Source organism: Macrobrachium nipponense, chromosome 46 (assembly GCF_015104395.2).
Source record: "Macrobrachium nipponense isolate FS-2020 chromosome 46, ASM1510439v2, whole genome shotgun sequence".
Lineage (NCBI taxonomy): Eukaryota > Metazoa > Arthropoda > Malacostraca > Decapoda > Palaemonidae > Macrobrachium > Macrobrachium nipponense.
The window spans coordinates 20,250,266-20,276,082 of record NC_061106.1 but is presented as its reverse complement, the minus strand read 5'-3'; the positions used below and the strand labels follow the sequence as shown (position 1 = coordinate 20,276,082).

General features: G+C 43.0%; 1 protein-coding gene across 1 annotated transcript; it reads left to right on the top strand.

Moving 5' to 3' along the window:
- Nucleotides 1–870: 870 nt before the first annotated feature.
- LOC135214665 (THO complex subunit 6 homolog) lies at nucleotides 871–21,605 on the top strand. The gene is made up of 8 exons (XM_064249002.1): nucleotides 871–901; nucleotides 12,064–12,263; nucleotides 16,310–16,393; nucleotides 16,836–16,996; nucleotides 17,280–17,445; nucleotides 17,776–17,920; nucleotides 18,127–18,236; nucleotides 20,253–21,605. Exons 1-8 carry the CDS (start codon nucleotides 871–873, stop codon nucleotides 20,340–20,342), a joined length of 987 nt encoding a protein of 328 aa, XP_064105072.1. The 3' UTR covers nucleotides 20,343–21,605.
- The last annotated feature ends 4,212 nt before the right edge of the window (nucleotides 21,606–25,817 follow it).

Here is a 25,817-nt window from a genome sequence, read left to right as displayed (position 1 = left end):
ATACTACAACAGACTTGGTCCTGGTACCAAAGCAGTCGTCGGGGTGGCGTCCAGTCTTGGACGTAAGCAGCCTGAATCTTTTCGTGGAAAAGAAAAAAATTCAAGATGGAAACACCTCAGTCGGTTCTAGGAGCCTTAAGACCGGGCGACTGGATGGTGTCCTTGGACCTACAGGACGCATACTTTCACGTGCCTATCCACCCTCTTTCAAGAAAGTTTCTGAGGTTTTATGCTAAGGGACAAAGTTTGGCAATTCCGAGCCCTTTGTTTCGGTTTAAGCACGGCTCCGATGGTATTTACCATGATCATGAAAAACGTAGCGAGATGGTTACATTCTGCAGGAATAAGAGTGTCCCTGTATCTCGACGATTGGCTGATCAGAGCATCGTCAGAAGAAAGGTGTCTGAAGGACCTCACTTCACTTTGGCCTTGGCGAAGTCCCTGGGACTTCTGGTCAACCTCGAAAAGTCGCATCTGACCCCAACACAGTCCATCGTGTATCTGGGGATTCAGATGGATTCAGTGGCTTTTCGAGCGTTTCCGTCCCAGGAACGACAGCTGCAAGGCTTAGAGAAAGTCTCGGCATTCCTGGGGAAGGAAGCTTGCTCGGCGAGGGAATGGATGAGTCTGCTGGGAACCATTTCCTCGCTGGAAAAGTTGTTTCCCTGGGAAGACTACACCTCAGACCTCTCCAGTTTTTCTTAGCAGACGAATGGAGAGTCAGAGAGGATCTGGATGCGACCCTTTTCATCACCAAATCGTGAAGAACCATCTAAGATGGTGGTTAGATCCTCGGAAGTTTCGAGAGGGGTTGTCCCTAAAGCTTCTGAGCCCAGACCTAGTGTTGTTTTACGACGCTTCGGTGTCGGGATGGGGAGCAACACTGGGAGGGGAGGGGAAGGTAAGTGTCAGGCACCTGGAGGGGGGCGGGGGACAGGTGTCCTGGCACATCAATGTAAAGGAACTAGCGGCGGTTTTTCTGGCGCTACAGTTCTTCCAACAAAAGGTTGCAGAGAAAGTAGTCCAAGTCAACTCGGACAACACCACAGCCCTTGCGTACCTAAAGAAGCAGGGAGGTACACACTCCCGTCCTCTGTTTTATTTAGCGAGGGAGATTCTGCTGTGGGCAGATGCGAGACGGATAAGGATCCTGACGAGATTTATCGCAGGAGTCCAGAACGTCAGAGCAGACCTTCTCAGCCGACAAGATCAGATCCTGCCGACGGAATGGACGTTGCACCAGGACGTCTGTCGAGAGCTCTGGAGACTGTGGGGTGTCCGTTAGTCGACCTATTTTGCGACGCGAGAACAAAGAGGTTGCCTCTTTATTGCTCTCCTGTGCTGGATCCAGGAGCAGTCGCGATAGACGCTCTGCTCTGGGACTGGACGAACCTGGACTTATATGCTTCCCGCCATTCAAGATCATGGGGGAAGTAGTAAGGAAGTTCGCGGCATCGGAGGGGACGAGGTTGACCCTGATCGCCCCGATGTGGCCAGCGAGAAGAATGGTTCACAGAGGTAATGTCATTCATCATAGACTTTCGAGGACATTGCCCTGGAGGAAAGATCTACTCAGACAGCCCCACTTCGCAAGATATCACCGAAACCTCTCCTCTGGGTCGACTGCGTTCAGACTATCGAAAAACTGGCCAGAGCGAGAGGTTTTTCTAAAGCAGCTGCAAAGGCGATCGCCAAATGCTAGGAGAACGTCCTCGAGAGCTGTTTACCAGTCGAAGTGGGCTTCCTTCAGGGTATGGTGTAGAAAGGAGGGAATTTCCTCTTCCTCTACCTCTGTGAGCCAGATAGCCGATTTCCTGCTATTTTTAAGAAATGTGCAGAAGCTGGCGGTCCCGACCATCAAGGGATATAAGAGCATGCTGTCGGCAGTCTTCCGACACAGAGGACTAGACCTGTCTGATAACAGGGATCTTCACGATCTCCTGAGATCATTTGAGACATCCAAGATACCTCAGGCGAGGCCTCCTTCTTGGAACCTGGATTTAGTCCTTAGACTGTTAATGTCGAGTCCTTTCGAACCTCTACAGAAGCGTCTCTTAGGAACTTGACTAAGAAGGCTCTTTTCCTAACTGCTCTGGCGACGGCGAAGAGAGTTAGCGAAATTCAGGCCATTTGTAAGAGAGTGGGCTTCAAAGGGGACAATGCTGCTGCTCTTTGAGTCCCACTTTCTTCTTAGCAAAGAATGAAAACCCGTCGAACCCTTGGCCAAGGAGCTTTGAAATCAAGGGTATGACAAGCCTTGTGGGCCAAGAACCTGAGAGAGTCCCTGTGCCCTGTCAGGGCTCTAAAGTTTTATGTCCACAAGACTAAAGAAGTACGAGGTCCCTCAGATAATCTCTGGTGTTCGGTTAAACGCCCGATATACCGTTATCCAAGAACGCTTTGGCGTTCTTTCTGAGGGACGTCATTAAAGAGGCTCATTCGTCTTCCACACAGATCGATTTGAGCCTCTTGCGAGTGAAAGCTCACGAGGTCAGAGCTGTTGCAACCTCGCTTGACCTTCCAAAGGCAACATGTCGATCAAGGACATCCTTGACGCCACCTTTTGGAGGAGCAATTCAGTATTCGCCTCACACTACTTGAGAGATGTGAGAACGATATACGAGGACTGTTGTTCTCTTGGGCCATACGTTTCTGCAGACACAGTCTGGGGGCTGAAGGTAGCTGAAGGTCTCTCTCCCTATCCCTTAGTTAGGTTTAGGTTAGTTTTTAGTTGATGTGTTTTTTGGTTGTGGTGAGGCTTTGGTGAAGACCTCCCATCTTTTTAGCTTATGTTCAGGGGGTCTTTGTTAGTTGGTCAGGTGGTGGTCAGTTGCTTCGTTGCCCTCATTTGTATGGCTCTATGCTCTTGTCACATTGAGGTCACATCCCCGTTGACAGAGCATTCAGAGCGCACCAGCACATACAGGTCTCCACCTGGCTGGCAACTCTATTAAGCACAAAGCAGGCTGTAGTGACAGTAATCACAGAGTCTACTTTGCTAACATGGGAGGAACCAAGGTGTATATCATCTACTTAATTTAAGTTTCCTACAAATCCTATTCTGTCTCTTCCCACCATCCGAAGGTGGGATTCAGCTATAATATTTGTTCCGACACGGCATACAAACCTTCGGTCCTTTTACAATAGGAAGGTACTAGCGGCAGCTGGATAGGTCGTAAGCTTTCGAACAAGGGGTTCGGTAGTTAACTGCTTGTCCGACAGGCGCGCGCGCGACTGGGAGGTAAATAAACCACTTTTGCTTTCGGCCTCACAGCGAGTAGACGTGTGTGTTCGACGCTCTCTGCCCGCTTCTCGTCGTTTGCTTTCCTTGAGTATATGGTTGTGTTTGTGTATGAAAGAATCATTGTAAGTACAATCATTTCTCTTTATCTAATTAATTGTGAATTATTGGTCAATGATGGAATCTTCCTCGCCTCGCTACCCCACGGAGACTATGCCCGCCCGGGTACCGAAGGGCGTAAATGCGGAAAGTTCCGCTCATTCCCGGAGATTGACCCTCATATTTTGTGCGCTCGGTGTCGTGGGGGCGCGAATGCACCCGAGCCGAGCCCTGTGAAGTTTGTAATAATTGGTTGGAGGCGCAGTGGACTTTGTATGAGGGCAGGAAGAAGCGAAGGCCTGCAAAGGAGTCGTCGGAAAGCTCTCCCGCGACTCCTTTGGTTACGGACACTTCGTCTTCTTTCCTGCCGCCCGCTCAGCTTCCACGTTTGGCGCCTTCCCCTCCCCCTTCGGGGGGGGTTTCTAGGTCCTTCTCCTCACCTGACTTGTCGAGTGTGGAGGAGGGCGCTAGATACCCTGACGTCGAGTTGTACTCTGGGTCCTCTATCCGTTCGTCTTCGCGCGAGCGGGTAGAGGATCCTGCTAATCACCCGAACTTTTGCTTCCTCAGGTGCGGTTGCCGCGAAGGACGACCTCGGACAGGTGTGGGTATCGTTGGGGCTGCAGGGCGTACCGAGTGTCCAGGGCTGCTCTACCATCTCGCTGGCTCCGTGGCGGTCACCCATGCGAATGGGTTACGACACCACCACGACCCTTACAACACCTGGCTACGCTTCACCTCCTCACCTGGTGTACACCCCGCACGCGGTCTCTGTAACACCTACTACATCGGTGCAGGGGCCAGTCGCCGTACCTCGGGGGAGTGTGATGCCGCCACCTGGGTTTGCCGTGTTGCCGCGACCGGACTTCGTGTGCCCGAAGAGCTCGCCCCTGGACCTCCCACCAGTACCAAGGATGTCTGTGCCGCTGGTCCGTCCATCTGGACCGCCTGCCAGCAGCCTGCCGTACCTGCCGTACCTGCCCAGCCGCCGTTCACGGACGTGATGTTGACCACTGCTGCCGTTCCTGTACCTGCTCCTGCCGTCTCTACTGCTGTTCCTGTGATGCCTGCACCTGCTGACGTTGTTCCTGTCCTGGCGCCGCTGCTCCCGCCCGATGCTGATCTGTTCGGACAGGTGCGTCCGGGCCCTGTTGCTTCGGCAACAGCAGCCCCGGCTCCGCTCTGGATGACAGATCTGACGTCGGTCCTGAGGAGGTTGACGAGGAAGAAGAAGAAGAGGAGGAAGGTGTCGTCGTCGTCTTCATCGTCTTCTTCGTCGTCGTCGTCGTCTGCCGCCTCTTCCCCTTCTTCTTCTAAGGCTCCCCCGCCGAAGAAGAAGAAGGTCGCCTCCCCCCCCCCCTAAGAAGTCTCCTTCGGGAACTTCTAAGGGCCCGTCTCGCTCTGGTGAGACGGGGGGTTCTTCCGCTGGTCACCCTGCTCCTTCGGGGGCAGGACCCGTCTCTTCTTCCGCAAGGAAGAAGACTACGGGGACCAGAGGAGTGCCGGCTAACACCGGCACTTCCTCACCTGCTGTTAGTGGTTCGGCCACGGCAACAGGGTCCGTCTCGGCCTCTCGTTCGCGAGAGGTACCGAGTGTACGGTCGCCTAACAGCGACGTGCAGCAAGAACCAGACCTCTGAGTCCGCTCAGAGTCAGGTTCACGGCACGGAGCGGAAGACTGGTGACAGCCGCTCACGCGACTCTCACCAGACCAGCTCTCGCTCTCGCGGCGAGCAGCTGGCTACCCGGGCGGACGTGACGGTCCATGACCGGCCACGGGCTGAGGCTGGGAAGAGGTCCCCCCGTTCGCCGGCACCAGCCACGGCTGGTACCAGCGAACTGACGCACCGGTCTCACCGTGACAGTGGAGCTCGCCGGTCGCCTGACCGTCACTCTCACAGAGAGCGATCGGGTACGGCGACCAGCACCAGCTCCTCTGACACACGAGACTGGGGGCCGCTGTTCTCGGTCCAGCCGTTCTCCACAGCGAGACGGCTCGACTAGGTCTGCAGCTCGATCGCCACGGGTTGGCGATCGCCTGCAGTCTTCCAAGCCCACTGGTTCTGCCAGCGAGCGAGGAGGGAGCGTCAGGTCTGCCTCTCCCATACCTTCAACCTCCTCGGGTTACACCGGGAGGGGCGAGGTATTGAGGAGTGATCGTGAGGGGTGCGCCCCTCAGGATCCCACCACGTCGTCGTACGTACCAGGCACGGTTCTCGGACCAGCCAGGTCGTACGCACAAGTGGTTGGAGGAGACCGAGAGGGGTCTGTCGCTGTTCCTCCCCTCGAGGGAGGAGGGTCTCGGGAGATGCTCCTGTTTGAGGGACTGGATGGTCCGACTCCGCAGGACGCAGTCACTCCTGAGATCCAGAGGAACTTTGCCGAGGTTATTGCGCTGATTCGTCAGCACAACGACCTCGCGGAAGGATCGCCGCTCCCACCATCCGAGCCCACGTCCCGCTCGAGTCGTTCTGGGGCCCGAAGAGGGAACCCAGACCGACGGTGGGTTTGCCGCGTTCCGAGCTTGCAGACTCAGTGCTGGACCAGGTTGAATCGCTTGTCTCCGGACAAGACGGTTCGCTCAAGTCTGGCAGGTCGAGCAAGCTGCTTCACCTCCTCTGCTGCGACAGCGGCGTTTTTACGTGCCATCTGAAGACCCGATGCCGACCCAAAACAGGTGAACCCGGAGTTAGCAAGGCTGACTCCGGGTGTGTCTCTGCAGCAGCTCCTGTCCGAGAACCTATGGTTCTCGCAGCAAGAGGCACTCGGCCTGGGAATCTACCGCCATGGCAGCTTTCCAGGCCGTCCTCCTGGCTGGATCTGTGGTCCCTCACAGTATCTAAGGTCGCAGCCAACTCGGGGGAATTTCTCCCGAAGATGACTCGGACCTTTAGGAGAATTTGCCAGTCTGGAGAAGAGCCATCTCCTTCCTTGCCCACCAGACGGTGAACCTGTGGGCCAACCTGGTTCTCCGACGAAGGGACGCTGTCCTTACTCGGGTTTCCAGGGCGGCCGGGCGTGAAGCGGCGTTTTGGGACTTCGCAACGGACCTTTACGGAGTTCCACGTCTCTCTTTCCAGGAGAGATGGTGGACGCTGCGGTGGACAGACGGCGCACTGACGACAGTGACCGTCTGGTTCACCAGCAGTCTCGAAGGCTTCTGGGCAAGCTCGGACTGCGGCCAAGTCTAAGAGCTCGGCTAGCGCTTCCTCGGTGGCTAAGACGGTAGTCGCGTCGAAGCCCCGGGGAAAGACTCTGTCTTCTTCGACTTCTACCAAGGGGAGCCGTAACCAGCCCTCCTCCCAGCCCTCCTCCTCCCGTGGAGGCTCTGGGAAGAAGTCGAAGAAAGGGGGGAAACGCTAGGGACGGCGTTCCCCCTCACCTGCTGCCGGAAGTGGCGGGGTGCCTGGCCAGCCATTGGGCAAACCTTGGCAGCGCTACGGCGCCGAAGGAGACCTGGATTGTAGAGTCCTTCGGGAGGGATACTATATTACCCTTCGAATCTCGGCCACCCCTCACCTCCAACCCGGTCCAACAGCAGTCGTACATTCCAGGGTCATCGAAGGACGTAGCATTGAGACAGGAGATCAAGACCATGCTGAGCAAGAGAGCTGTTAGAAATCGTCACGGATCAGTCACCGGGCTTTTACAGTCGACTCTTCCTGGTGGAAAAGTCTACCGGGAGGCTGGCGCCCGGTGATAGATCTCTCTCCTCTGAAACCGGTTTGTTCGCCAGACCCGTTCACGATGGAGGACGGCACGCTCAGTGCTCGACTCCATCAGGGAGAACGATTTCATGCTTTCAGTGGACTTGAAGGATGCGTATTTCCAAATACCCATTCATCAGTCCTCCAGAAAGTACCTCCGCTCATCCTCGACGGGACGGTTGTACCAGTTCAGGGCACTTTGCTTCGGTCTCTCAACCGCCCCACAGGTGTTCACGCGAGTGTTCACTCTGGTGTCTGCTTGGGCCCATTCGCACGGGATACGTCTGATGAGGTATCTCGACGATTGGTTAGTCCTGGCGAGCTCCCGCTCGCAGTTGCTACAGGACAGGGATCGACTGCTCGAGTTCTGTCGCGATATGGGCGGGGATCGTTGTGAACTTCGAAAAGTCCGATCTCGAGCCCAAGCAGAGGATGAAGTACCTGGGTATGCTGATCGACACGGTAGCAGGGCGAGTCTTCCCCGCAGACTCGCGGATCAGCAGATTCAGGGAGGCAGCCAACCCAGTTCCTGTCTCGGCAGGAACAGGTAGCGTCAGCGATGGCAAGTCGTGATCGGACACCTGTCGTCACTCGAGAAGTTAGTCCCTCACGGGCGTCTTCACCTGCGGTCTCTTCAGTGGAGACTAAAGGAGAGTTGGTCACAGGCGACGGATCCCCCAAGCTTTCCAGTGTCACTGACACCGGAGGTGATGGCAGGACCTAGCCTGGTGGCTGGACGACAGGAACCTCTTAAGAGGAGTGCCTTGCGCACTCCCCCCCCCGGACATGCAGCTGTTCTCAGACGCATCGACCGAGGGATGGGGCGCACACCTGGAGGAGTTGCTGGCTTCAGGAGTGGGACGAGAACGACAAGCACCTTCACATCAATGTACTGGAACTCAAGGCAGCATTCCTCGCTCTCCAAGAGTTCCAGGACCGCTTGATGGGACACTCAGTGGTGTTGATGTGCGACAACACCACGGTGGTGGCCTACGTCAACAAACAGGGGGGCCTAGTGTCTCTCCGTTGTACCAGTTGACTCGGCAGGTGCACGAGTGGGCCGAGGCACACTCAATAGAGCTGTCGGCACGCTACATTCCAGGGAAGAGGAATAGTAGCAGACAGACGCTCAGCCGTCGGGATCAGGTGATAGGGACCAAATGGTCTCTACACCAGGACGTGGCGGAAAGGCTCTTCGACCTGTGGGGGCGACCAGTCGTGGATCTGTTCGCCACCGGTCACAACAGGAAGCTCCAGGTGTTCTTCTCGGCCGTGCCGGACCCATGGGCAGCTGCAGAGGACGCTCTTCAACACCACCCGGAGGGACAACCTCTTCGTCTATGCCTTTCCCCGTTCAGCCTGATTCGCAAGGTGATCAGTCGAGCACTGGTCACCCCGAATCTCAGGATGATCCTGGTGGCTCCCAAATGGCCACAGGCCATTTGGTATCCGGACCTGCTGGCTCTTCTCGCAGGAGAACCGAGAGAGATTCCCCCTTGGCACAACCTTCTCGCCAGCCACACGTCGAGCGGTACCACCGAGCAGTCCAGTCCCTACGTCTTCACGGCTGGCTGTTATCCACCATCTCTTGCGAACGAGAGGCTTTTCTCGTAGCGCAGCAACAGAGATGGCTGGAAACGTCCGTCAGTCCTCTGCAGCTGTGTACCAGGGGAAGTGGGCCGTCTTCTTGTGTTGGTGTCGTAGACGGGGTCTATCTCCTCTCAGAGCCACTCTTCAGCAGGTAGCGGATTTCCTCGTGTTTCTTCGCCGAGAGAAGCTCCTCTCAGTCCCCACAGTCAAAGGATACAGAGCCGCCTTGGCGCTCGTCCTGAACTGAGCGGATTGGACATCTCGAACTCGTTCGAGATCTCCTTGCTTATGAGGAGCTTCGAAAGGTCTTGCCCACCCAGGGAACTCAGGCCTCCTGCGTGGGATGTGACTCTCGTCCTTAGGAGTTTGACTCGAACGCCGTTCGAGTCACTCCGAGAGTCGTCCCAGACAGGGATCTGACCCTCAAGACTTCTTCTTGCTGGCCCTGGCATCGGCGAAGAGAGTAGGGGAACTTCATGGTCTTTCCTATGATGTACGACACTCCAGGGGATGGGGATCTGTGACGCTCGATTTCGTCCCGAACTTCGTTGCGAAGACTCAGAAACCGTCGATCCCTGACGACAGGTTCGAGTCATTCACGATTCCCTCCCTATTGGACTTCACCGATAATGATGCGGATGAGATGCTGCTTTGTCCTGTGAGGGCGCTACGGCGCTATCTGAAGAAAACTCGACACCTCAGGCCTGAGTGTCGACGCCTCTTCGTTAGCACCGGGGTAACCAAGAAAGAAGTATCCAAGAACACTCTTTCATTCTGGTGCTGTGAGGTCATCAGGAGGGCGTATGAGGCTGATGGTAGTGACGACATCCGTACGTCCCGTCCGAGAGCTCACGAAGTCAGAAGTATTAGCCCCTCGTTGGCGTTTCGTAAGAACTTCTCCGTGGCGCAGGTCCTGAAGGCAGGGGGTCTGGTCTAACCAGACTACCTTTACGTCCTTCTACCTTCGGGATATTGCCCACAGGTCCTTGGATACCTTTTCCTTGGGACCCGTGGTGGTGCTCAACAAGTTGTGTAGCTAACCCAGACCCTCGCAGGCTGAAACAGCATCGAGTCCTGGTGTGACTGTGTGGATGGATGTGTGAATGACGTGAGTGACTGGCTCCCTCTTCCCGTCTTTTCCTACTCCTCTACCTGTGGGCAGAGGGCCACGGTCGTCACTACGCTGGATGAGGACGAGATGCAGGTGAGCTATATGACAGCGCCCCATCCTATCCCTTTCACTAGGGATAGGAGCAGAAATATCCACCACTTCCTTCTACAAGGGGGGAAGTGGATGCCTACAAGAGTCAAACCCATGACTTTATATTTGCTCCTGTACAGGAACAAGTTCTTACATTGCTGGTACGAAGAGATACGCTTGCCTCTCTCTTAGTACTCGGTCCAGAGGTCTGACATTGATCCTGCGGTGCACACCCCGATCAATCGGACAGAGGCTTGGATCCCTCCCTCGCTCTTACGACCAGGGAGGCTTCCAAGGTTGGGCGAACACCAGTCTGTTCACAAAAGACTCAGATTCCTCCCACCAAGAAGTGAGTCTTCCTATTGTAAAAGGACCGAAGGTTTGTATGCCGTGTCGGAACCAAATGACAATTTGTCCAAAATTGCATTTTTCCTAACTATACAAACCTGAGGTCCTTTTACACATAGCCCCACCTCATGCCACCCCTCACTCTGCAGTTTTTGCTTGGGCCAAAAGCAAAAGTGATTTGTTTACCTCCCAGTCGCGCGCGCGCGCCTGTCGGACAAGCAGTTAACTACCGAACCCCTTGTTCGAAAGCTTACGACCTATCCAGCTGCCGCTAGTACCTTCCTATTGTAAAAGGACCTCAGGTTTGTATAGTTAGGAAAAATGCAATTTTGGACAAATTGTCATATCTGCCAAGTAAGTCTCATGAACAAAATGTTATTGTTATAATACAATTAAGTTTGTTCATACTTACCTGGCAGATATATATAATTAAGTGCCCACCCACCTCCCCTCAGGAGACAGTGGCACTGATAAAATATGAATAGAAAATGGGAATGGTTCCTGATATCCGCCTCCCAGCGGCGGGAATGGGTACTACCACCTGACCGCCCACTGCGTGTGCCGCGAGTTTTGAAATTCTGTCGGACTTCGGAGAATAAAGCTATATATATATCTGCCAGGTAAATATGAACAAACTTAATTGTATTATAACAATAACATTTTTAAGAGGTACGCTTGCCTCCCTCTTATTACTTGGGTCCAGAGGTCTGACGATTGATCCTGCGGTACATACCCCGATCAATTCGGCAGAGGCTAGGATCCCTCCCTCTGCTCTTACAACCAGGGAGGGAATCCAAGGTTGGGCGAACACCAGTCTGTTCTTAAGACTCAGATTCCTCCCACCTAGAAGTGAGTCTTCCTATTGTAAAGGACCGATGGTTTGTATTACGTATCAGAACAAATGACAATTTATTGAAAATTGCATTTTTCCTAACTATACAAACCTGAGGTCCTTTACACATAGTCCCACCTCATGCCACCCCTCACTCTGCGTTTTTCCTGGGCCTAAAGCAAAAGTGATTCTTCACCTCCCAGTCGCGCGGCGCGCGCACTGTCGGACAGGCAGTTAACTACCGAACTCCCTTGTTCGAAGCTTACGACCGTTCCAGCTGCCGTTAGTTACCTTCCTATTGTAAAGGACTTCAGGTTTGTATAGTTAGGAAAATTGCATTTTTTGACAAATTGCCTGCCTTTTTTTTTTTTTTTTTTTTTTTTTTTTTTTTTTTTTTTTTTTTTTTTTTTTGTTTTTTTTTTTTTTTTTTTTTTTTTTTTTTTTTTTTTTTTTTTTTTTTTTTTTTTGGGTTGACTGTCAGAGCTAATATGTTATTGTATGCTGCCTGGCCCTCCTGGAATGCTATCGAGCATCCACAGTGTTATATAAGGGAGCTTTTTGTTAGGTTAGGTTAGTATAGGCCCTTAGCCAATCCCTTCATGAACATATGGCTCCCTAATAACTAGTGCATGTGCGGAACCACTCATAACACAAACATATCCAGTCTTTCTCCGATTGTCTTCCCCCACCCAAGACCCCGTGCTCCCAAAGGGTTTCCAACCATGTTGGATAGAAATGTGAGGTTAGTAAACAATAAACAACACCGTTTCCTTCATCAGCAACACTAAAAGTATATTTAAAATCAATTTCCAAGGTAATAGTTTGTGTAGAGCGATTGCATACAATTACACTTTTTTTTTTTTTTTTTTTTTTAATTATTGTGGATGAAATTAGTGACAATCAAATGGAGATATACAGTTGACTAACAATAAATTGTAAGCAGTATCAAGGAATCAAGAACCAGAAATTTAAAAAAAATGAAGGCATTGCAAGATTAGGTAAAAAATATATATACTTTAATCTACTCAATACAGTAAATTGTAAGTCTGTATCTTGGTTCAAAGTACTATAACAGTTAATCTTTCTTTTTTCTCCAGCCTTAAAAGTGGGAGTGCCAGTCGTGAATCAGCAGTTGGTGATCACCTAAGGTCACCATCACATGTTTTGAATGCTCACACAGACTCTATTTACTCTATGATGAGTGCAGATGCGTTTTGTGTAACTGGAACAAATGGTACAATTACGGTATGTTATTGTAAATTTCTAGAATTGTTTTAATAATGAATATACTTCCATAAGGCTTAGAATTGTAAGGTACTGCAGTAGCAATCTTGATACATGATCTATAGTTGGTGAAAGATTGATTTGATATGTAATTCATAAGTAACACAGCATGCAAGGAAACCCTTGATTTTACTTACGATATGTTTTTTTCTCGATTCTTACCTGAAACAACAGCATGTTGAGTGTTCTTTATTTCCTTATATTCTTTTTACTTTACAAATTACAGTGATATAATTGATGGGTTGCCTTTAACAAGCAAATTTAATTTCTTCATTTAATGATTAATTTTTATATACAAACCCATCATTCTATCATTTACAGTAGTACCTCGAGATACGAAATTAATCCATTCAGAGGTGCCCTTGGTATCATGAGGTTTTCGTATCTTGGACCACATTTTACATGTAAAATGGCTAATCTGTTCCAAGCCCTCCAAAAACACCCCAGTAAATTTCATAATAAAGCTAAATTGACCTGTAAACAATGAAATACTACAACAATTTGGACCATTCAATACCTAAATTAATAACAAAATACAAAATAACCTGTAAATAAAGTGTATTAGTGTACATGGTATACAAGAAATACTGTACGTAAAATGTGGAAGCTTACCTTTCGAGTGAGGCTATCTCCGAAAGTGGCGGCAGAGGAGGAGGAGGACAAACGATTGCACTTTATGAAAAGCGGCTAGAACATCCTTAATTTCTGCCGTTTTTTTTTTTTTTTTTTTTTTTTTTTTTTTTACTTTTTAACTACAGAATTTCAATTTCATCACCACTTTCAACTTTCTGTTTTTTATCACTTGGTTCTTCCTTTTTACTTACAACTTTCTGCTTTTTATCACTTGGTTCTTCCTTTTTGCTTACTCCTGCTAATGCTAAAGGCCTCTTTAAAAAATAACGATCCAAGGAAGATTGCTTCTGCTTACTTTTCACAATGTTCCTGAAACGACTCAGGCAAACGTCATCGAACTGCGCAAGCATACGACCTGTGTGAGCCTTTTCGGGTGTCTTTTTTTTCTATAAACGCGTAGTGTTCATTAACGGCTGCCCGTCTTGATAATTAACTACTAATTGTTGCACCTCATGACTCTGTTGGCCTGGTGTCCATCAAAACCTGTTCAACCAAATGCTCTCTCTGCAACTGATTTGGGTACTGAATGTTCGGCTGCTGACCTTCAACATAAACTGAAGTGCCTTGATTATACTGGTATGCATGTTGTCAATGATTGGTCAACACCCTCTGTTCAGCAGGGAGTGGAGATTCTACCAACCTTGCAAAGTTTCCAGTTATCCCATGAGAGAGACCTTGATCACTTATCCCATGTGAGAGACCTTGGTCACTTATCCCACGAGAGAGATCTTGGTCAATCATATTATATATCGCCACTCAAGAGGTTGCTCTTCTTTTCCATTTTCTGTGAAAAGATATGAGAATTTAAAAAAAAAATACACATTGACGATCCCGAAATGAATAACGCGTGCGTAACTATAAACAATGCTGGTACCGAATGGCCGAGGCACGCCACCACGTACATAGATGCATGATGGGAGGGACGCTGGCCAATAGGAGAGAAGGATTTCATGGCCGTGACTAGCATCAGGAACCAATAGGAGAGCAGGAGTATGGTGGCGAGTCTACTAAGTTGGCGGCGCGTGAGTTTCAAAATTGTTATCGGTGGTTCGGGCGAATCTCGGACTTTACATAAACCTTTCGTATCTTGAAAACTTTTTGTATGTAGAACCGTTAATTTTTCGTATTGGCTTTCGTATCTCGAGTTTTTCGTAAGTTGAGCCCTTCGTATCTCGAGGTACCACTGTATACATTTTGTCCTGCCTCCCAACCCCCTTACTTCTCTCATCCATACCTAGTCTCGATGAGAAGTGAGGTTCTTACATAGTAGGAGCAGAGGTTTGATATAGTATGGCTGATTGCCAACAAGCCAGCAGATGTTTATCTTTTGGTGTCTGGGGATGGAGTGTGCAGGATAACATAGACTCAAGTGAGACTGTGATGCAAATGATTGGTTTGTAAACAAATTTATTTTATTCTTGAAAAATGTACACTTATCTTGTTGACATTGTTGTTAGTGCAATACTGTACTACTATTTATATTCTCTTGGTTTTAAATTACTATAAAGAAAACTGAGATCAAAGCAAGTACTGGCATGAGTTACAGAATGAAAATAGTACAGTGGTACCTCGACATACGAAAGGCTCAACTTTCGAAAAACTCGAGATACGAAAGCAAATACAAAAAATTTTACAGCTCTACATACGAAAAGTTTTGAAGATACGAAAGGTTGTTGCTGTAAAGTCCCGAGATTCGCCCGGACCACCGAGAACAATTTTAAAACTCCCGCGCTGCCAACTGAGTAAACTCGCCACCATCCTCAACTGAGTAAACTCGCCACCATCCTCCCGCTCTCCCTTTTTGGCCTTTGATGCCCAGTGCTTGGCTTAATGCCTAAACTCCTATATTCAATTCAATTCAATTCCTCCCGCTCTCCCATTGGTTCCTGATGCTAGTCACCCCATAAGATCCTGCTCTCCTATTGGTCAGCATCTACCCCCTTGTGCTTTAAGTATTCTATTGGTAAAAGGACGCTGTAAATTGAAAAACTTATTCATGCAGTACATTTAATAAAAAAAAATTAAGTAAAGATAGAATAAAGAAGAGAAATGAATGGTTATTATACTGTTTGGTAGTTTCAGGAGTTGAAGAGAGATAATGAAAATTTATGGCTTACTGTGTACTAGGAAAAGTGATTGCTTGGCGATCATTCGATACTCGTAAGTGCTGGATGTAAACAGAAGTTTGGAAGATTTTTTTTTTTTTTTTGTTTTTTTTTTTTTTTTTTTTTTTTTTTTTTTTTTTTTTTTTTTTTTTTTTTATAGTTAATGGTTACTTAATAATTATTTGAAATGAGTACATGCAATACATTTAATAAAAAAAAAATTGTGAATTAGATATCATAAAATATAAAATAAATCAGATTGCTATCATACGTATTTTTTAGAATTCTTCTTCTGTTTTAATATTACGTTACCTAATGTTTCATTATAGCTGTCAGTAATTCGGTATCTCCATTAGGTAAAGATAGAATGAATAGAAATGAATGGTTATTATACTGTTTGGTAGTTTCATTAGTTGAAGAGAGATACTAATGAAAATTTATGGCTTACTGTGTCCTAGAGCTGGAATGTAAACAATCGATTGGAAGTTTTTTTTTTTTTTTTTTTTTTTTTTTTTTTTTTTTGTGATTATAGTTAATGATTAATTAATAATTATTTGAAATGAGTACATACTGATTATTTATACATTTTTTGGCATATTCTAAACTTTTAGCTTCTTAAGTTTAGATGTCAGAATCATAGGCTACAGTAGCAACCACTAACATAGGCTAGGCTTATTGCTAAGGGACATATGCTAAAGTCCTAATATATGCAGTAAAAATGGGGTTGAACATACATGCAGTTGAAATATTCACTCCAAGTATGTACAGTATTTTGCCTTTTTGGAGTCATATTTCTTCCATCGGATCGGCGTCGTAACCCTAGAACATGTGTTTTAGGCCTGGAAATATAATTTACTGGGGTGTTTTTGGAGGGCTTGGAACGGATTAGCCATTTTACATGTAAAATGTGGTCCAAGATACGAAAACCTCATGATACGAAGGGCGCCTCGGAACGGATTAATTTCGTATCTTGAGGTACTACTGTACCTGCCACAGTAGATTTTGATTGGTGATAGTATGTATATGCATAACATCTAATGCATATGTGTTTGAAAACTACTTCCAAACATTTATAAACCATTTATTATTTGTGTCCGCATTATTTTTCAAAATTTACTTGTGGACTGAAAAACTATTTAGCTCAGATTCATGATTTTGGTTGGTCCACTTAATTGATAGATGATTTTGGTTGGTCTACTTAATTGAAATGATAGTAATGTAAGTCTTATTGAGTTTTTCATCGGTAAATTTAATTGTTTCTTTGTATAGGGCCGCAGATGGAATGACCTAAGACAACAACAGTCCAGCGTTGCTTGGACAATATCTCTGGATTGTGATCAGGCCAATTTTGGGGTAAGTGGCTGTTTGAAAAATTGGCTGGTTAATGTTAGGTTCTATGAGAAATAATTAAGAATGTTAGCCATCAAATGATCCAAAATAAGCTTTGAAATTGGATGTATATATGTAATGTGGTTTCACCTACAGTAAATTAAATTCAGTGTTCAGGAAAGTGTGTAAAGATGTTGTCTAGTTTATTTCACCATATTGTTAATCTTCATTCTTCTTATTGGAGCCCTGCTATCTGGTTCTAGTATTCATGAGCCTCAAGAACAAACACTTCGATTTTTATCTGCTAGTCATTAAGGAAGTACCTTTTTTTGTATGTGATAGTTGTTAAGGAAATGTTGTTTATCAGTTCAGGGTGTGGGCTGCCAACTACTTTTATACATTTAAAAAGTTTAGATATGACATGCAGTAAGAAAAGAATAGATTGCAAATTGATTTTTTTTTTCAGACGCCAGAGGTAAATGCCTTGGCTTATGATAATGAACGCAGAATAATTTATGCAGCTTGTGGGGATTGGAGAACACATGTTTATGACCTAGAGACAGGGAAGAGGATTCAAACTCTTGATGGACATGATGACTATGTTCATGATGTTGCTTTAGGTCAAAGGTACTTAGATTTAAGTCATCAGCTTGCACACTTATATTGTTTGTTGTGTATCCCATGTTTGCCTATGTTAATGACAGAAACTGCTGACAAGATCTGAGGTGAAATTCATTACTGTAATAATAAAAATTAAGTTTGGTATATGATACACTTAATTTTTCTTACTTTTTCTTAATTCTAGATTGCTTTTTGGAATAGCTTTAATGTTGTTATATTCCTTTACTCGTTTGCAGTACTATTTTTACTTATGGAATTTAGTAAATCATTTAATTCTCATTATTACCAGTGGGAAAATGATAGCAAGCAGTGCAGAAGATGGAGGAGTATTCATCTGGGATTCTCGCTCTGGGCGTGAGCCACGTCACAAAATTTTTCCCCATTCTCATGAACAGCTTGCAAGGCCCACATTTGGAAGGTTTATCACATCAGTAGATGTTGACAATGATTGGTTGGTAAGTTACTAGTTCAGTCTTGTTCATTATTAGTCATTTACTATTTTTACTTGAATCTTAGTCAGCAAGTTACACACAAAATCATTCTTATGCTAAGTTATAAACCGCGCAAAAGTATTCGCTTTTCATGTTATCATTGACATTTTTCCTCTTATTGAAAGACATATTAAATTATTAAAACTTTAGTGCCTTCATGGGAATACAGTATCTGTGTGATATTTAGAAAATTCCAGCAATCACCTAGCTTACTCTTTTAGAGAGTAATTGTAACATGTATAACCGTTCATAATGTGTGAAAATTCTAGTTGTGTGGCATATGATTCCTTACAGGTTTGTGGAGGCGGTCCTCGGGCAGGTGTTTTCCACTTACGGTCCCTCGCATTAACAACAGTGTTACCCCCATCTAAAATTGTTCATGTTGCGAAGTTTACGCGATATGCGGAAGGTGGTGATCGGGGTGGCATTGTTGTAGCAGGTACAGTATTGACTGCATAATGAAAGCCATTTCCAGTCCTTGAAGGTTTTGTTTCTGTTATGTTGCAAAGTGAAAGTTGTTATGTATGATGAAGTCAAAGAGAAGTTGCACAAAGCTAACGAATAAAACCATTCAGCCACTTGCTAAATGCAAAGAGATGTCAAGATATTTTAGTTGATACTTGATTTTTTCCACATTGTTTCCAGGTGTGATGCCTCATATATATGTGTGTAGTTTAGCTGGACAAGTGACAGCTCAGCTCCCATGTTCTTCTCCATGTATCTACACTGTACATGTTACTAGGAAACCATACACGGTAAGTTTTATTTGCTTCATAGTGTAAGCTAGTGTCAAGTTATTATGGTTGATTTTATAGCTAATCTTCATCTGAAGAGTACCTCGCTCTCTCTCTCTCTCTCTCTCTCTCTCTCTCGTTCTCCTCGATCCTTCCTCTTCTCTCTCTATCTCTCTCTCTCTCTCCCTCTCTCCTCTCTCCTTCTCTCTCTCTCACTCTCTTCTCTCTCTCCTGTCTATTCATAGATCTTAATGGGAAAGCACTAAATTTTCCTATTGGCTTATCAGTTCATCGATAAATCTTATCATACATCACTGAGTCACCTATCTTCTATCTGTCCTATTTGTCCAGTAATAAATCCCTACCAAACATGTCAGAAGTTACTCATCTTCTCATATATTGCTCCATTGAGAGATCTGCCAAACATCAATCATCTATCTTCTAAGTCATATTTGTCCATTGATAAATTCATCAAACATTGCTAAAGTTGACTATCTTCTCTTTCATTATATCCAGTAATAAATCCTCATCAAACAGGCCGAAGTCACCTACTAGGGAGTGATACATAATCATGATTATACTGAGTCTTGTGACTTAAATGAATCCTAGAATTTAGAAGACATAATGGAATAACAATGTAGGCATCACATGACATGGACTGGTGTTGTTTTTTTTTTATGATACAAAGGCACATTATTCATATACGTATACCTGTTAACCATAGGGGATTGTGTCCTTGTCCCATCCCTACAATCCCTACAGTCATTCAGTCCTCAGTAAAACACAGTGTGTGAATATGATGAGTGATAAGACGTCAGCCTGATAGAGTGTCGTCTTTTATGGATGATTAAAAATTGTTGGGGTCAATGCTGGCGTTCTTCAACACATCAGTAACCATACAAGCATGTGCACATGCTTGTATGAGGGCACTCATTTTGAAACATCTTCGTTGTCACCACCAGCGACTGCAACGACTATCTCGTCTTCAAAGATAAGTTGGTAGCCTGGGTTGCCACTGTCATCATCAAGCCGCTCCTGTACATCATCTTTGGGAACATCATCACTTCCAGTTGTGAGTAGGGCGAGGAAATCATCAACTTTGAACCCCTGGAAAACTATTGTGCCCTCTTGACCATGCAGCATATGTGTCCAGGTACAATTGATGGTCTCTGCAGTGACGTCCCTCCAAGCATCTGCAAAGTGTAGATGCAGTATCCATTCCACCCATGTATCCAAGCCTTGCTCCTTCTCCTCTACACCCTCCTCACCTCCTCCGGGAGTTTTTTTCTGTATAGCTGTTTTGTTGCAAAAATAACTCCTTTGTCCATTGGGTGTGGTCCATTGGGCACATAGGGGCATTTGTATTAGGAGGCAAAAACATGACCTTAAAATGACCTTGGTCACCAGTCAACCAGGCTCTATTAGGATGTGAAGTACAATGTCCATGAGAAGCAAAGCCTTCACCTGATATCTAGCAATGCCAAGGTTCTGTATCTCATGATGAATGACCTCCTTTTAAAAATGATTATGGAATCAATCAGTTACACTCTTGGAGGTGAACCAAGCCCTTGCTGAATGATACGCCGGACACTTGGTTGCTTTGCATGTCCAACTACCACTGATTTGCAATGATGGCCGCCAGTAGTGATCATTTATGCTTATGGTTTCTGATAATTGCTTAGTCTCAACCATTTTCAGAATATACTTATTAGCTTTTAAGTTTTAGGCTTTTGCTGGTTGGAATTTTTCAAGTCGAAAGTTTCTTACCCTTTTTGATGTGGTTGAATATTTGTTTGTTATGCCTAAGTGTATAGGTATAAATTTTTGGATTTCAAAACAATTCTATTGTATCTTCTTTTTTATAACTTTAAGTTTTTTGTTTTTTTTCTTTTTAAATATGATCAGTTACCACAGGTAGAAACATCCACTTGTCATAAAATATTTTTGAGAAACTGTATTGGTAAATTTATTGTACTTATTGATGCTGTTTAGCTCTGCAGAGTAAATTCAGTTGCTAAGCTTATTTTTCTTTCCCAGGTTATGACTTATGGTGGGATGAGCTCAAAATTAGATGTGTGCTACAACCTAAATTACCGTGATCATGTTGTATCCCTACATGAAGAGTAACCAGTAATTGTACAAATTAAACCTGTAAAATGTGTGCTGTTGGCTACCAGTATTTTTTTTACTGTTCAGTCGGGAATAATTTCTGTGGCTTTTTTCTATGCCATAAATGGAAATGTTTATATAATATGATTATGTTGAACTTGAAAAAGTACTGGATTCTTGCTTCTCCTCTGCTTTGTTAGATTTGAATATACTTGGGTACAATGTTACTTTCATCCATTCACAGTTTTAACTAATTTTATTAAAAAGGTTAGTATTATTTTCTTTATATAAATATTTTATATAAGTATTATTTCAGAATTTAAAAAAAAACTAATTTGTAATCTGTAGGTCTATCATTTTCATTATAAATTTATTTTGGACTGAGTTAGATTTGGATAAGTTCTCTTGACAGTATTTCAACTTTATAAGAAACTCCTGTTTTGGAAAGTGTTATTGGCTCTTAGGTTTTCATGATAATATTCAGCATTCTTAGTATTATACAAGAGGTTTCTTTTATACATCAGTTGAATTATAATAGTGAAGTTTAATTAACCTACATTTATAACAGTTGTGTGCTGTTAATGTTAAAAAATGGTTGCTGTCAAGTTTCATAAATGTTCATTCAAATTTCCTAGTGTTGGACATGGGTTTGTGTAATAAAGATGTGCTGTGAATTATACAAATGAAAAAAAAATAAACAAGGAAGTGTTATTCAGTGTTAATGGATGAGTGATGTACAGCAATCATTACATTTATTTGTTGTTGAGATTCATCAATTTTGTGTTGTGTTGTGCATTTTTCCATACAAGTTGATTTGCATTTATATTCATAGGAGAGAAGTGTATCCTTGATTGTGGCTTACGTCAGTCGTGACAAAGACAAAGGCAAACTGTAATGGACTGTTGTGTCAATTGATCTCGGGTAGAATGATTTGCCTCTTAAATTGTATATGCTAGCCTTAAAGATTTTTTGTGGTCCAGCATCAGAAGAGTTGATAGAGGACAAACTGTTTTATACAAAGTCTTCTGTCTCTGTGTGAGAGTCTTTAAAGTTATATTTGGACAGGGAAATCTGTCTTCTAAATGTATTTGGGAAAGAATCTGCAGTTGCATCTTAGATTACTTTCACATTCAACGGGTCCATTTTAAATTAATTTTGTGAGTGATTGAACTTGATTGACATCCAAGATTTTTTATGATCCATAGACAGAATATCAAAGATATTCCAAGTAATATTTATATGTAATACTCTGCTGTGTTTTAGAGTAAATGAGAAATTTTTTGTGGTGTTTCATTTTATTCCATTTTTTAAATATAAACAAATGATAGGTATTCCTATAGGTAGTAATTGTAGCCATGTTACCAATTTATATCCATACTTTATATAAATATATATATGTATATATATATATATTATATTATATTATATATAATATATATATTATATCTATATAGATATAAGATATAATAGATATATAAAATATAATATATAAAGTATATATATAATCCAACTATATAATATAATTTATAATATTAATATATATAAATATATATGTGTGTTTGTATATATAATATATAATATATATAAATAATATATTTATATATATATGTGTATTTGTATATATATATATATATATATATATATATATATATATATATATATTTTTATATCTATATATATATATATATAATATATATATATAATATATATTATAATAATAATATATTATAATAAATAAATATGATATATATATATATATAATATATAATATATATATATATAATATATATATATATATATATATATATATCTATTCTAATACTTCTTATATAGATATATATGTAATAATATATATATCATATATATATATATCTATATATATATATATATATATATATATATAGGTATAGATACTTTATATCCATAATTGAATTTTAACTATACACAGGTCATTAAATAAGGTATGGATGGCAACACTGAAGACTTATTAACCCCCTAATATCATTAAGTATTAGGGATCAAGGTACTTGAGACCTCTAATACCAATAAATGTCTTTTATAATAGATACTCCCTTTTCTCTATCCTTATGCGTACTACATACATACTAAAAACCTATTAGTATATCTATCTTATGAGTCTTTGATTTTGGAATGACATGCAACGAGTAATAATTTTTGTTTAGTGATTAAATCATGAATTATTTATTTTAGTTTCATGAGTATCATTATATAAGGAAACGGAACAAAAGTTAAAAAAATGAAAAGGGACAAACTCAAACAGCAAACCATGAGCGAGCGCCTCAGTGGTGTGGTCGGTTTGGTCTTGGCCTGCCACCTCGGTGCCCGCGAGTTCCATTCTCGGGCATTTCATTTAGGGGTTAGAGATGTCTTTCTGGTGATAGAAGTTCACTCTCGACGTGGTTCGGAAGTCACGTAAAGCCGTTGGTCCCCGTTGCTGAATAACCACTGGTTCCATGCAACGTAAAAACACCATACAAACAAACAAACCATGAACGGACAGTGACCCACCATAATGGTTCCATGCAATGTAAAAACACCATAAAAACAAACAAACATATTAATATTCGTCTTGTTTTGAGACACACAATAGCTGTTATATGTCACTGGCCTCAAATTTGTACTCATTCGTGATTTATACATATTGTCATGACGTCTTGATATATATATTCAAAAGACTTTCCAAAATCATATGAAATACAGAAATACCTTTTGGTGTTGATTATTTATTGTTTTATGAGGAGTGATAAAAAAAAACTAAATCAGAAATATAATAAATCTTGTTTGCATCAATGATAACTTAATATTATGAAGTTATTGGAAAATAATTATGATAAATGAATTTAAATTAATTTGGGTGCAAAACCAATATTTTTTGCAAAATAGTTACTACAATTGCATACAAATACATATGCACATTACATGCACACATGCATACACACATATAATATATATATAAATTATAACCAATATATATATATATATAATATAGTATATATATATCTATATATAATAATATATATAATTATTGTATATATATATGATATATATAAATATATATTATATATATATATATATATACAACATGGAGCTACAAATGTCCCTTAATATCTAATTCACTCTACCTCATGAGCACTACAACGCTACCGAGGTCGAGGTGGGTTAATGCTGGCTCCAAATCAGCAAATACCTGAGCACAAAAGGTATTTGAGGGTGAGAGACGGTATTAACATAATTATAGCCTCTTGCGGTGGTGGAGTGGGTAAAAGCTTCACTGATGTTCCTGGATTTGTATGGTGTCCTGGGTTCGCGCCTGGCCGCCGACAATTCTATTATCGCCTAATAAAATTCTCTTTCGCTTAAGTGAATTAGATATTAAAGGACATTTGTAGCTCGATGTATGTATATGAATCACGGTAATGTGATATGGACTATAATATATATATATATATATATATATATATATATATATTATATATATATATATATATGTATATATATATTCAAGCTACAAATGTCCTTTAATATCTAAATTCACTTTACCTCCCAAATTATATAAGTTACCATCCGAGTTACGACCTGCGCGAGTTACGTACACCCGTACTTACGACAGTGTCCGACAGGGGTCTATTTTTTTATATTTGGCGGCGTTTACTGTTTGGCAGCGCGGTAGCGTAGTGCGTGCGGCGCGGTATGACAGTTACGACGGCGCCGGCAGCACAGCATTCCCAGACTTGAGTTAGGATGTGATGAAGAAGAAATTGAAGAACTGATAAGTGAAGAACCTGAGGAATTAACAAATGAAGAACTGTTAGCAATAGAAGAAGAAAGGAAAGCTGAAGAAGAAAGAAGAGAGGAAGAAAAGGAAGTTGTAGAAGAGGAGGAGCCCGAACGAAAGTTTACTGTAAAGGGATTATCGGAAGCCATACAAATGCTTAATACAATGCTGCATAAATTGGAAGGAATGGATCCGAATGTTGAACGGTTTGCCCGGATAGAGAGATCTATGCAAGAAGTAATGAGGCCATACAAAGAAATCTACGATGAAAAGAAAAAGCAGAAGATCCAAACGACACTTAGCATGTTTGTCAAAACGAACACAAAAGCCCGCCTCATCCAGCATCGAAGCCACCCCCTCCCCTACATCGGCCAGCGCAGTAACAACCCCTTCCCCATCCCCTGCCTCGCCTGACTTAACAGCTGATCTTTCTTTCGACCGTGCGTATGAAGAAAGTGTTGATGACGTCGAACCAAGCACCAGTGAACATTAATTTTGAGTGTTGTTTTGCTTATTTTTTTACATGCATATGTATTTTCTATTTTGTACTACAGTACTGTATGTTCTATTTTTGAACTGTAACTTTTCTATTTTCGTATTTTGATCTTCATTTGTATTTTTGTATAATAAATTCAACTGCAGTAATAAATATTTTATTTCTAAAACCATATTATATTAAGATGTATGTACGTAGTATATCAACTAAGCAACTGAAAAAAAAAGCTAAATACATTGCACCTACAGTATAATATTAAAAATATCTCTATGATAAAATGATAAAAGTGAAAACTAAAAAGGCATAAAAATGATAAATACATAAACAGCTTGTACGTATAGTACAACAGTAATATTATTTCAACCAGAAAAAGTATGATAAAAGTGAAACTAAAAAGCATAAAAATTATAAATAAACAGCTTGTATATACATATGTACAGTAATATTATTCAACAGAAATATATGATAAAATTATAAAAGTGAAACTAAAAGGCATAAAAATGATAAATAAACAGCTTGTATATACACAAGTAATATATTCAACAGAAAAAGTTACTTAAAAATGCAACACATTCATATCATTGTCCTCGAGTACAGTATAATCTTCCACTTTAACCGAGTACTTATAATCCACGTGTCGGCCATTTTGGCTGGTATTTTCGACTAACGACCATTCTGACATACGACCTGTTGGTCGGAACGGATCTAGGTCGTAACTCGGATGGTAACTGTATTTTCATATATGTACCGAAGGGGAATTTTTTAGTTGATAATAATTTCGTCCCCCCATGGGATCGAACCACCGTCCAAGTGGACGGGGACGAAATCAGGACAGTCAGTGACGCTATCCAATCAACCAACAGAGACGCTATAAGTTCATATCGATTCTGACCTTACAAATCACCCTCGATCTCGGTGCTTTCGTAATTAGAATCGATATGGAACCCCGTCTACCATGTTAGCCAATTCGAGCGTTTGACAGCACGTAGCCTTTTGTTATGAATAATTATCACATCGAACCGTGATCCATTTATATATCAATTCAAGCTACAAATGTCCTTTAATATCTAAATTCACTTCACCTCCCAAATGATATATTTTCATATATGTACCGAAGGGGAATTTTTTAGTTGATAATAATTTCGTCCCCCATGGGGCAGAATTCCGAAACGATATCCATTAGAATCGGTGCGCCTCTGGC